This window comes from Tachypleus tridentatus, chromosome 13 (assembly GCF_004210375.1).
Source record: "Tachypleus tridentatus isolate NWPU-2018 chromosome 13, ASM421037v1, whole genome shotgun sequence".
NCBI lineage: Eukaryota > Metazoa > Arthropoda > Merostomata > Xiphosura > Limulidae > Tachypleus > Tachypleus tridentatus.
In genome coordinates this window covers 136,341,251-136,355,298 of record NC_134837.1, presented here as the reverse complement: position 1 = coordinate 136,355,298, position 14,048 = coordinate 136,341,251, and the positions used below count along the sequence as shown (strand labels likewise).

At 34.3% G+C, this 14,048-nt stretch overlaps 1 protein-coding gene and 1 long non-coding RNA gene across 7 annotated transcripts in view; one reads left to right on the top strand and one right to left on the bottom strand.

Moving 5' to 3' along the window:
* The window catches only part of LOC143239938 (uncharacterized), a 106,786-nt gene extending 98,134 nt beyond the window's left edge, over nt 1-8,652 (top strand). For all 5 annotated transcript variants that reach the window (XR_013021445.1, XR_013021444.1, XR_013021447.1 and 2 more), the window contains 2 exons: nt 7,390-7,508; nt 8,364-8,652. This is a non-coding gene — a long non-coding RNA (uncharacterized LOC143239938). The remainder of the gene's footprint in view (nt 1-7,389; nt 7,509-8,363) is intronic.
* The window catches only part of LOC143239936 (uncharacterized), a 52,943-nt gene that overhangs the window by 8,351 nt on the left and 30,544 nt on the right, over nt 1-14,048 (bottom strand). For both annotated transcript variants that reach the window (XM_076481604.1, XM_076481603.1), the window contains 7 exons: nt 12,456-12,550; nt 11,744-11,957; nt 9,396-9,531; nt 8,350-8,472; nt 5,414-5,508; nt 4,434-4,558; nt 3,106-3,377 (listed from right to left, as the gene is read on the bottom strand). In XM_076481604.1, the coding sequence (XP_076337719.1) occupies nt 3,106-3,377; nt 4,434-4,558; nt 5,414-5,508; nt 8,350-8,472; nt 9,396-9,531; nt 11,744-11,957; nt 12,456-12,550 (1,060 nt within the window). The remainder of the gene's footprint in view (nt 1-3,105; nt 3,378-4,433; nt 4,559-5,413; nt 5,509-8,349; nt 8,473-9,395; nt 9,532-11,743; nt 11,958-12,455; nt 12,551-14,048) is intronic.

Sequence of the window (14,048 nt, the reverse complement as noted above, 5' to 3'; positions counted from 1 at the left end):
CGACGTCATCTTTCCCGAAGTCTCTAGTTTTTCGCTGAGAGTATTGTTACGTCATAGCGTCTCATAGTTTTATAAGTTCGAGGTCTCTGAGAAAAGTAATACTGATAATTAAGTAAACTCTAATTCTATTAAACATGTCATCTTTATTTTAAATTTATCAATAGAACAGTTTTGTTGTTCTTTTATAGGACTCTAAGAATTTAGCTTCAAAAACATCTTTAATAAATGTTGAGTTTCTGTACTGACAATAATTGTATATTTTGCAATAATCGGGTTTTTTACAGAAGTAATGATTTCCAATGGGAGCTAACAATTCCATTAGGTTGTCCTAATAAATGCCTGAATTCTCACGATGACATTTTAGAAGCTGAATATTGAGTAACTTATCGTTGGTTGGTTTAATCCAACGTTTATCGTTTACACGTTGTCTTTTTAATTGTCTGCTGTTTCAACTTGGTAAGTTCTGTAACCCCTAACGCAGCAGGGATAATGACTCTCGTCTGATTTTCCTCTACGACTTCAAACTCGGATATAAAGCTTCCGAAACTTCACTGGATATCAACCACGCATTCGGCCATGGATGTGTTACTAAACGTAGAGTTTTTTGTTGATTACAAAAGTTTCAACATAGATATGAAAGTCTAGATCACCGAGGTTGTAGAAGAAAGCCATCCTTAGATGAAAACTCATCAAGGGAAGCAGTTGAGACAGACCCTCGCACAGCAGTATATGAGCTCGCAGAGAAGCTAGGCCCAAAGTAACTCTAGCATTGCCAACCACCTATGTATGATTGAAAAGACAAAACCTGGATAAGTAAGTTTTGCATGAGCTGAGTGAAGATCAACGAAGTCTGCGTTAGGAGACATGTCAAGGATGACACTCCAAAAAAACTGAACGAATTGGGAATCGATATTGTGCCTCGTCTACCTTATTCCCCCAGACTTTCCCCTACAGATTTTCATTTTTTTTTCGAGCACTTTTAAAACTTTTTGAACAAGAAATTGTTTCAAAACCAGGTAGCTACAGGAGCTTTCAGAGTTCATTGACCATACAAACTCTGATTCCTACAGCAGGGGCATCAACAGCATCGTTACATGCTTTCAAAAGTGTTGAAGCAAATGGTGCTTACTTTGCTTTAAATCATGTTTTACAATACTGATTTATACCTTTTCCAAACTTGCAGTTCAAAAACATTTATTTCTGGACAAACTAATACTTGCCTAGCAGATATATATTTCTACCTTAACTTGCAGATGTATAAATTTAATTAGTATAAATAATCCTGAAATAATGTTAACACTATTTACTTAGCAGAATTAGAAATTTAAATACTTCCGTATCTAATATGGATACACATTATGCAGATCTGGAAATTAAACTAATTGATAAGAATATCAATAAATACTTTTGATAAACGAAAATATTTTAATTTTCCAATTTGTGGTTTGCCCTCTTCTAATAGTAATGTACCATACCCTTTCGTTGTAAATATATTATAACTTCGAAATTATTTAGATATTGTAGAATTTGTAATAAATTAAAAATTTATCAGTAATCTTAAGTCTGATAAAAGAATTAGTAGTTAATGGCCTTAATAAAGTAAAATAAAATTAAACTATTATGTAACAAATAAGAATGTATTAAATATAAAAAGAAATTTTCTAGACTATTTTGGTTATGAATAACGTCACTTAACTTTGCACTAATATATGCGGATGTACATCTTGCCGAATATAAAGGCTTGGTTGGAGCATGATGGTCACAGTGGACCTAACAAATGTGTTGGTTTGGAGCTATACTAATTTATTTAAATAACTGGATGGGACTCTTAATGCTACTATAATTCGTTTACTGCGCTACCAGTTAGTGCCTTTCATGTCATAATGGGGGCTAGAATGCTAACTTCAATATACAACTTTTTTGTTTACCCTGCCTAGAAAAAATAGGCAGTTTTTCTATTTTCTTTAATTTGGAGAGCATCACCTTCCTATAACTGTTTGCAGGCAGTGAAGGGTAATATAGATGTGGGCTTGAGCACTCTCGTATCGCTCTCCTAATTTCTATTGCTACTCCTTTATATCTTTTGTGAAACTGGAGAATGGAGGTTGAGACTGGATGGTGTATCCCAAGTGCAGTGTGACTCCTACTTCAGCAGTTGCCTTTAAACCCTAGAGTACATTTTATATCCCACACTTATAGCTTAACCGTGGGATCTGTTTAATTAGTTTTTGGTTTTTTCTAACTGTTTTGCTTCGGCTTCGTTTTTAGTTATAATTATGTGAGCGTAAGTTGTCTGAACAAAAACATTGCTTAATGAATGAAAACTAAGGTACCTAGAATGATTTCTCTAATGCGTTTCCCAGCTCTATTGTAACAATAGACAAAGCGAAAGTAATTTGTATTGTCAATTGGGTTCTAAAGTAACTCAACCAACCTGTGGACTTTGGACGAAATAAAGAATCATTTAAAGCTCTTGGATATAATTGTGCTAATAAACGAAAGTTGTCACAAAACTGAGTTAAAGAGAAATTAGAATGCATGGTGGGTATAATTATAACAGGCAATATTTGGAAGTGGCCTTAATAAACATGAAAATAATTTGCCCTGTTAAGTTATTAAAAAATAATAGAAACCCACATGTTGTAGCCTTTGAAAAGGAAAGTTATTTGAATTTCTGGATACAACTGTGGTACTAGTGAACTAAAATATTCATTGGTACTGTTGTGATAAACTTAGTTTGTATTGTCAAGTGCTTTCTAAAATAACTGTCCTGTGCGAACAAGAAGATATCTAAAGCTTTAGATACAACTCTAACTGCTGTTGTGCCGAGTTTTCAGTAGTGTTTTTTTTTGTACATGCTTTTTAGTTGTTTTTTATTACTTCGTTATAAAACAAGTGAATTGTTCTGTCCGTCTTATTTTTCGAATTTATTGTTAACAAGTCATGGCTACTAACTAATAGAATCTAAGCGCTTCCACAAAATTTGACACCGTTTGTACAGTGTCCTGTTAACAATGTATTAAAACTAAAATCAACGTATGGGAATTTCTCGAGATTCAATAATCAGAATTGTACGTCTTGATTTTAATTCGTACATTGACATACCCCAAGCTAGAAAACAACGTTTCGCCAAAAAGTGAGTTTCCGTACTGGCAAACACTTGGATTAGCATTTGGTACATATTGACCGCTTCCACGCACATCCAGGCCAGGGAAGTCAACAAAAAGTAATGAATTAAGATAGCCACAACAACACAGACGTCAACACCGGCTAAGCCAGCTCCTTGTTGAGATCCAACTAGGAAGGAGGTGTTCATCAGTAACATAGAGACACACAGATGTAAGAGGATCTTACCAGAACGATCACGGTTCAAACACCTATAAACAGATTCAGTATTAACACACGACAAATTACATTACGTGTTCTAGTGACAAGCAATTTTTTCATATGTATATTTTAACTAAGGTTTTTATATTTACTCTCGTTAAACATGTAATAACTTAATAAAGGTTTATAAACCTCGCAATATCGTTCATTTTTCACTTTTTCTTTCAACATCCAGTATAACTTATCAGTATAAGCTGTTTTTTCGTAGGATCAAACTTTAGTAACAAGTAACATCAACAATCCGGTGTTTTACTTTGATCGGAATGAGTAAACTGTATAATAATAATAATAATAATAATAATGTTAGTGGAATTGTTCACAATTGAAGTTTGATCCACTAAAAGACTGTTTAATGATTCTAGTTACCATTAGAAAATATTAAAGATACATAATTATGTATTTGTAAGGCTTTAGCGATTTCAATGATAGAAATTAAACCCAAAGCTACACAGTTGGCTCGCTGTGCTATCTTGTGGTCATATTTCGAAGTAACGTTTTTCTTATTCAGTATACTTATGTAATTTTTATCTATAACACTCGTATTGTGTAGTAATAGGTATATTATGGATTAAATTTAAGTCGTGTACGGTGATCTTCTGTAAAGTAATAACATATCTGTATACTCCAGTTACCTGCGTTGGGAAGAATAGAACAGATTTTTCTTTGGGTAGCTTTGTAGTTCACAACAAACAATAAAAAAAACAAAAAAAAAACTACACAAAGTGTTTAGAAACATCATTGTCCTTTAGTGACATAGCAGTACGTGCGAACTTACATTGCTAGAAACTGTTTCGGTATTAGTAACAACCAGAGCAGCGAGAGCCCATTGTGTAACTTTGTGCTTAATTAGAAACAAAATTATTTTTCCTTTCTTTTTGTATATCTTACAACGATTATACCTAACAGCAAATTGATTCAGAAATATTATAGAAAAACATTTACACATCACTTCCTGTATTATAACATTTGCCACAACGGGAAAACTTGCAGGTATATTTGCTGAACGTGATAGGAAACAACTTTAAAAACAAAGAAATATAACTTACCGAAAAAGTGAATAGGTAAGAATAGTCATAATCAAGCCACAAATAGATACTACACAGCCAATATAAGAAATAATTGACAGCGCCTCCTGGTGGTCGGAATCAAGTTCATTATTTGGTGTTGGATCCTGAGAAAACGACAATTGGATTGTAATTAAACTATATCGTCGTTATTATTTTATCGATGAACTATTTAGTAAATGATCTTGGAAACTGAGTGACTAAATATAACAACTAGACAATAATGAAATCATTAGAGTCCAGAGAAAACATGGGAAACAAAAAATTTCTACAAGTATCTGACGTAATCGAATGATGCGATGACAGTTATTTCCCACGAAATGAAATGGTTATTATTTGGGGACCGCCTAATAGTTGACGTATCAAACTATGGACCCAAGAACCCATGGTTCGCATCCTATCGCTTTCCACATGTACGTTATAAGAGGAATGGTCAAAATCAAGTGACCTGGCATGGCCAGGGGGTTAAGGCACTCGACTCGTAATCTGAAGGTCACGGGTTCGAATCCCCATCACATCAAACATGCTAGCCCTTTCAGCCGGGGAGGGGCGTTATAATGTGACGGTCAATCCCACTATTCTTTGGAAAAAGAGTAGCCCAAGAGTTGGCGGTTGGTGGTGATAGTTAGCTGCGTTCCCTCTAGTTTTACACTGCAAAATTAGGGACGGCTAGCGCAGATAGCTCTCGTGTAACTTTGCGCGAAATTCAAAAACAAACAAACACTTTAGGGCCTTAGACGTTCTAAAAGAGTGATATTCAAATCTCTCTTTTAGATCAGACAAAAGTAATGCAAGAATTGGTAGTGGTTGCTGTTGATCTTACCTCTATTTCAAAATTAGGACAGCTATGCGCTGATAGTACTTGTGTAGCATTGCATGAAATTATCACAAACACAATATTAATAAGCTCAATCAATTAAAGCATATAAGTTCATAAATGGAAGTGATAAGAGTTTTCTTACCAATAGAATTGAGAAAGCTGTCATGTGATTGGAAGAACAGACAACTGTATTTCCAGTTCTATTTGTTACTAACCCGTCTGTTGCCCACATTCGTTCTCGAAAGAAAGAAAGAAAAATGATTTTATAATTGAAATAATGAACATCTTTGTGGTGTCTTTTTTTTTCTCTATCAACAGAAGTAACTAATATTTAAATAATTTATAATATTTTTTGCTAACAAATCGTCCATACTGTCTAGTAAGCATGCTATTTGAAGTTTTTGTTTTTTTTCTCTTACTGTCATATAAATATGTTGGCTTGAGGACAAATCTGAAGTAAAGGAGGCAGGAGAAATGTCATACGTAAATTTATTAAGTGTTTTCTATCTCCCTGTATTATTAATATCGAACTTTAGAAATTTTGTTATTTTGTGATATTTTCATACCAGTTTGGTCAAAAATATTGTTAAATTACTTTCACTTTAGCCACTCCTTATTTCGTTCCATTCACCTAGAGTTGATCTTTTAGTCTTTCTATAGAGAAGCTAGTTGTAAGGTCACGAATTGTATGTGAAGTTACTTATCTTTTCTACGGGTGGTCATATGACTTATGGAGGTAACGACCTATTTTGTATTTCATTCGGGAATGACCAGACACATTGTGTCATGCTGATTGCTATGGGTAAGCCTGAAGTTATCAGTTTAAGCCTTATGTGAGAACTATTCAGTTTGTTACAAGATTTTAAGAGATCCAGTCTGTAATAATCTTGAGATATACAGTTTCAAACTTGAGGTCACTGCTATAGTACTAAAACTAGTAAAGGTAACTGTCATTTATGATCAGTTAAGCATACATTTTAGCTGTGTTTCTTTTAAATGAAAATAATTTATTGTGATCGAACATTTGTGTTCAATCTTTATATATCATACCTTCAGCAGTGAAAGAACATAGAAATACTTCATAGTAACTATTCTATTGAACCTATTATCAAGTGAACATATCTTGTTGCTTTAAAATGGAATCGTTCGTCCCTGAAAGTACCGCAGAAATATTTGAAGTCTAAGCAAAAAGTAAAATGAAAGTGAAATGTGAGAACTGGCCTTTTCAGTGAAATGTGAGAACTGGCCTTTTCTTCGATTTATTACATTTCTCTGATTTTGATTGATTACGGGAACTTAACCTCTCATCAACAATCTTAGATAAAACCAAACCAAATTGAAAAAAGATGACGTTTCTTATAGTCTAGTTCCTGGATTGATTTTGTGTACAGTATTGATCAAAGGCGAATTGCCCAGAAACTAACGTAACTCGATAAAATGTGGTAATTCAAAAAATGTACTGGGTCTCACGTTAATTTTTATTTTTATTTTTCCAAATTAGCAAATTTTGGTAACACGAAGTTACAAAGCACTTTCATCTGCTTGTAATACAACTTATCTAAAACAAACTTGGGAATCCACCAAATTATTTAAGATAAAACATACTGACCAAAATACTAACATTTAGAAACAGGAAATTAAAAAAAAGCGAGAAAAATAAGAAAATAGAAGAAAACGAACATGATGAAACACTCACAAAGTTAAAATAAGTTTACTGAGAACTTGAAATAAACAATTTATGGTAACAACACTTCAACTTGTACAAAACTTTGTTTTTGTTTGCTTAATATCGAATATATAAATAATTTGGCTTATACGTGATTGACACAATTTTTCTCGGGATCGTGAACATAATGGAAAAATGCGTAATATCTGAGACAATAGTATCTCAAGCTTACTAGTGAATATATTAATTCAAATAATATTCATAAACAAATGGGGATGAAGTTAGGTTTTTTATATTAATTTAAAATATCGCTTCAGTACTTGGATGGTGTGTGATCCAGTCCTAGCGTAACTGTTATAATTAATAGTTTATACAGCAAACATTAATGAAAATTATTGTCACTTAATCCAGTTAACACTACTTATTAAAGATGTTTTCCTTCTATATTGTAGAAGTTGAAGGAAGAGAAAGGTTTCTTTGATGAATTTGGAAGCGAAAGGCAGGAAGGAAGATCAATACCATCCAGTGCCAATTACTGGGCTGTATTGTTATAAAGTTGCTGCTACGTGTGGTAATTATGTTGTTATAACGTTCCTGTTACGTGTCGTGGTTGTGTTGTTATAAGGTTGCTGTTACGTCTGGTAGTTATGTTGTTATAAAGTTGCTGCTTCGTGTGGTAGTTATGTTGTTATAACTTACTGTTACTTGTGGTAGTTATGTTGTTATGACGTTCCTGTTACGTGTGGTGGTTGTGTTATTATAAAGTTAATTTGTTACTTGTAGTGGCTGTATTGTTATAAAGTTCCTGTTACTTTTGGTGGTTGTGCTGTTATATAGTTGCTATTACGTGTGGTAGTTATGTTGCTATAAAGTTGCTGTTATGTGTGGTAGTTATGTTGTTATAAAGTTTCTCTTACTTGTGGTAGTTGTGTCATTATGCTTGCAATGTGTGGTAATGATATTGTTATAAACTTCCTGCTAAGTGTAGCAGTTGTATTGTTGTAAAATTCCTGCTATGTGTGATATTTATTCCTTTAAATTCCTGTTACGTGTATTACCTATATTGTTATAAAGTTCCCGTTGCATGTACGAGATATTTTGTTAGGAATTTTCTAAATTCCTGCTATATGTTGTGTGGTAGTTGTATTGTTCCAAACCTCCTGTTACATGTTGTGTGGTAGTTGCATTGCTCTAAAGTTCCTACTACATGTATGGTCTATGATCTTGCTCAGTGAATGTTTTCATATATTCAAGGACTCGTCTTCAAGCAATCTTGTATAGAAACAAGTTTTTATAATAGCCACATAAGTAATATTAATTTTGAATATTTCATATCCTTCTGTGGTTTAAGATAAGAACACCATAAACTGTTTGATGAAATACGATATGTACACCTGTACTTGAATAATTACCTTCTTCCTTCCAGTACACACAAAGAATTCGCCTCTCTTCAGGAGCTGACATGACGTACACGAGCGGGTTTGTGAAGTTAAACAACTTCAAATCATTTATACTTGTTTGAAGAACCTTTTGATCTAGAGCAAATAGAAGCAGCCATGTGTTTATATGTTCAGAGTAACATGGATGGTTGTTGTTAGTCGTTATGAATAAAAACTATGTACATCTCATCCTGAAACCGGTACTTGAAGCTCTTATTAAGTCACTGTCCTGAGTGTTTTGACATCTAATCTGTTGTTAATAAAAATAACTCTCTACAACTCATCCTGTACCTTGTACTGTTAATAATTTTTTAAAGTAACTGTCCTGGACGTTGTTATGTCCAAACTGTTGTTAATATAAAAAAAAAAACTGTAAGAGAAACTAAAACGTATAAAGTACACCAGTTGATGCTTTACTGTTAAACTAGTAACAATAACTAAAATGTATAAAGCACACCAGTTGATGCTTTACTGTTAAACTAGTAACAATAACTAAAATGTATAAAGCACACCAGTTGATGCTTTACTGTTAAACTAGTAACAATAACTAAAATGTATAAAGCACACCAGTTGATGCTTTACTGTTAAACTAGTAACAATAACTAAAATGTATAAAGCACACCAGTTGATGCTTTACTGTTAAACTAGTAACAATAACTAAAATGTATAAAGCACACCAGTTGATGCTTTACTGTTAAACTAGTAACGAGAACTAAAATGTATAAAGCACACCAGTTGATGCTTTACTGTTAAACTAGTAACGAGAACTAAAACGTATAAAGTACACCAGTTGATGCTTTACTGTTAAACTAGTAACAATAACTAAAATGTATAAAGCACACCAGTTGATGCTTTACTGTTAAACTAGTAACAATAACTAAAATGTATAAAGCACACCAGTTGATGCTTTACTGTTAAACTAGTAACGAGAACTAAAACGTATCCATACCAGTTAACGCTTTACTATTAAACTAGTAACTATAACTAAAACGTATAAAAACACACCAGTTGATGCTTACATGAGTGTTTAGGTTTTGGTTTTCTGCTTCGGAATAACTTATCATTCATGTAAGCCACAAACTTTATTCTCACTTCTCCAGTTTCTTCCGCTTCAATAGTTTTAACAGCTTCAATAGGAACGATGATTAATGATTCCTTCAAAATAAAGAGTTTGCTTTTATGTACCCAAAACTTGTTAAAAATTCCAATAATTTCGTCTTCAGATTAGTGCATATATAAACAACAATATCGATTCTCCAAAGAAAAACATTCCAATGGGTAATGGGAAGAAAGTACAATATACAAACTACAGGTATAGAAATATTGAACAATTTTATAACTAACTTGTAGGCTTGTTTGTTTTTGAATTTCGCGGAACGCTTCGCGAGGGCTATCTGCGCTAGCCGTCTCTAAGTTAGCAGTATAAGACTAGAGGGAAGGCAACTAGTCATCACTGCCATCTCTTGGGCTACTCTTTTTACCAACGAATAGTGGTATTGCCGTCATATTGTAACGCCCCCACGGCTGAAAGGGCGACCATGTTTGGTATGACGGAGATTCGAACCCGCGATCCTCAGATTACCAGTTCAGCGCCCTAACCATCTGGTCGTGCCGGGCCACACATATAAGCTTATAATGCTTGAAGCCGGGGTTCGGTTCTTCCTGTGACGACAGCGCAAATTCTTAACCCTGTAATTTTCTACTTAACAATGAGTGGCATGGCCTGGTGGTTACACCACTTTAAACTTGCGAGTTCTAAATGGGTAACCACATTAAGTGATGGTGTTCCTGAGGGTTATAATGTGACGATCAGTCTCGTTTTTCCTTGTTAAACAGTAGCTCAAAAGATGGTGGTAGGTGGTGTTGATCAGCTGTTTCTTCTGTAGTCTATCACCCTCTAGTGGTATTGTGCGATTCTCATCAAACAAATCGGTCTTCAAACCATAGATGTGTAGAAACAGCATTTCTTATTTTAACCATCGTCTCCCACAAATCAGATGAACTGTACAATAAGAAATAATTTTTATTTTAATGGTATTTATATATGCTATATTGGCTTCCAATTATTCTCACACTTTTTACCGTCAATCCATAACTTTGAAAATAAATATTTAAATAAATGCTTAGTAATCTTTATTGTGACTGGAGTTTTATTAGCCTTTTGGTTAGCGATTTAACTTGATATTTGTTAAGCTCATATCTGACTAAAATATAGTGTGAGGTTGCTGTATTTGTCCTTTAACCCTCCATATACCACGTCAGTTTTCACCCTAATTATTACACTTCCTGCTGTACTCCAGCCTATAATAGTACTGTATATATTTAGATTCCTGATAACAAAGAACCACTTTATACCTGGAAAACAACACTTTATTACAGAAGTTGTGAAATCGAAGTTATAATATCCCATGTTACAGAAGTTCTAAAATCTAAGCTATAGCTTTCCATATTAAAGAAGTTGTGTAATCAGAACTGTTGCATCCCATGTTACAAAAGTTGTGGAATCAAAACTGTAATATCCCATATTACAGGAGTTGCAGACTCAAAGCTGTTGTTTGTCCATCTGTTCACTTGTGTCTCTGTAGTGATGCTTTATATTCGGACTCAAAAGGGGCCTTGCTTTCTTTCCCTGATTATTCTTCAATTTGATCAGCATCATTTTCACTTTCTGATCCCTAACTTCTTCCATGTCGGTTGTTTTATCTTCTCCCAATCCTTGTATTATGGTTTTGCACAACATTTTCGTAACCCCGACTTGGAGCGAGATGCCTAACTGAATCACAATGAATAAAATCTGTACTTAATTAAACAGTAAACAATGGCAAGTGAGATTGTTCATTGGCTTGAAAAATCTTTCAAACTGCTTCTAGAACGTTCTAGATAATTTCCAGAATACTTTCTGGGTGGGGCTTTATAACTTTCACCCACATTTCATGGGAAACGTTACGTCATAGATATAAAACAAGAAGAGTTACAAACTCACCCTAAGGTGTATCAGTACAAACAGCAATCAAAACACGTGGAACGATACTCAGTTTTAGATACTAAGGTCTATAATACTGAATCACAGCCACTCTGCCTCAATTACGGACAACAGATATAAATTTGAAGTTGAGTCACGTGGAAACACACTCCAGATGTTATAATGTGTGTTTTGAAAAAAGAAAAGAAGTGCTTAAACAAACGACTTATCTCAGAATTAAATATTTTGTTAGTTTAATTTTACTAACCCCAGTTATTTACCTGCGTCTATCCTCCATTCTCCCACTGTTTAAACGGCAGGCTTAAGGATTTATAACATCAGTTGTATGTTAGATCCTTACAATGGAACAGTTCATTATGCTTAACAACAGAAACAATTATTCACCTGTTTCTCGTCTTCTTCATAGTTGGTCTTATCTGAGTAATTTTGAGATTTAGAGTCATTGGATTGTGCTGTCGAAAACTTCAAAACATTTCTCGTGAAGAGTCCTGGTGCCCAGGATAAGGCCTTCAGCTCAATGTTATCTGTTTCGAGTGAAATACTTTCTCCTTCCTCAAGCTTCACCTCAGACGTGTATTTGTCTACAATGTTACGTAACCTAGAAAGTTTATAGAGAAAAGTTACGTAAGACATTTACGAGCTTAAGTTACGCAGGTGATCGTTCATGCTGAAGTCACCAATATGAAACTACAAGAAAAGATTAAGTAACTCTAAAGTCACCAATATGGCACTACAATTTTCAAGATTCCCCGTGTTCCCTGTCTTCGATCAGCGACTATTACTCATGAAGTCTCAAGATCTTCAGTATCCCGGTCTTTTATCAGTGATTATTACTGAAGAAGTTTCAAGATTTCCATTGCCCGTCTCATCAATCATTAGCATCTATATGGGAAGACTCGAGATTCCCAGTGTCTCTGTTGTCTGTCATTGATTATTACTTAGGAAGTCTCAAGATCCCCTATGTCCCACTCTTCTATCTAACAGAGCCACATCTTGGGGTAGCCCGTGATAAAGTTGTAATGTTAACCAAGTATAGTTTAGACAAAATTTCCTTTTTTTAAGTAACAACTTTAGAAAGATGTTTTTAAAAATTAACCTGTTAGAAGTGGTTCCGTTATCGTCCGCTTCAGTTAGAATGGTTTCGTTTAAAGCTAACATGTTGCTGACGACGGACAACATATTCTGTGCGATCTGAAAAACAACAAACGCATGTCAACTTGGTAACAAAAAATGAATAAATATATACACCAATATAAAACAAAACGATATCATGATGTTCTGTTTTAGCCTAACAAATAATGAATCGGAACTTCTTAATTATGTTAATATTTTTAAAAAATGAACATTTTGTTCCCTACTGACAGCACTATGAAGGAAATAAGAATAAATAATTTGATACAGTCTAAAGAATTTTAAAGAAAAACGTACGAAATGTTTAGTTGTCACCACAGTGAACCTATATTCATAAGTGAAGAACGGGAAGCATTGACGTTACTAATTCATTCTTCTATGTACAGTCCAACACTAGAAGAACCTAATCTCTCCCTCCCTCCTTATTTAAGTATAATGAAGTGTGGAATTCCCCTTAATCGACTTATCTCTGTGGTGTTAAATCAAATAATAGATTGAACTTCATGTTTAATTTAATCTTGAATAATTTGTTTGTTAAATAATTAAGAGTAAATTGTTTGTTTGTTTTGGAATTTCGCACAAAGCTACTCGAGGGCTATCTGTGCTAGCCGTCCCTAATTTAGCAGTGTAAGACTAGAGGGAAGGCAGCTAGTCATCACCACCCACCGCCAACTCTTGGGCTACTCTTTTACCAACGAATAGTGGGATTGACCGTAACATTATAACGCCCCCACGGCTGGGAGGGCGAGCATGTTTAGCACGACGCGGGCGCGAACCCTCGGATTACGAGTCGCACGCCTTACGCGCTAGGCCATGCGGGGCCTAGAGTAAATTAGTAACGCCAGTGCTTCCAAGTATATATATATATAAATTAGTTCACTGTGGTAAGTAAAGACCAACCAAAATACCACATATATAATATACACTCCACCAACAAAGTAAATATTGTTTTTTCAAAGTTACTGCTGAGGGTTTGACTCCCCAGAACCGGTATAACTCAGAGACAAGTGGTGAGTTAAATGATAATACCCTTTGTATTTATTTTTAGTATAAAAATATATTTTATGTGAGATTTTGATATTTTTTTAATATAGACACCAACTGGTAAGTTTTTTTTCCCTTCAGGTAATACAATTAGTTAAAACATGCTCCCGTTTTCCGAAAACACTTGAGTTTGTCAACACAGTTTGTTGAGCATGAAAACGCTGAGTTATATGTTTTGGTTTTTTCAATATTAGAAGTTATTTTCAAATTAAAAAGTTGTCTTCTCATCTGATGAGAGTTTTCAGTTTGAATGACAAAAACAATAATTAATGTTTGTTGTCTGCTCATAAACTGCAAAGCGTTATCTCGTGGTTATCATCAGAAGATTCGAGGTTCGAGCCGTGCTATGGCGCTGAACACAATCTGCACCTTATAGAAGAGACAGTCAGTCATGCTGTTTGGTTAAAAGTAATCATCAAGGTAGTGAGTGGTTCTTACTAGTCCTCCTTTCTTGTTAGTAGGTCCAAATTAGAGACGTCTCAAACTTGGTCGTTTAGCGTATGTATTTCACTTG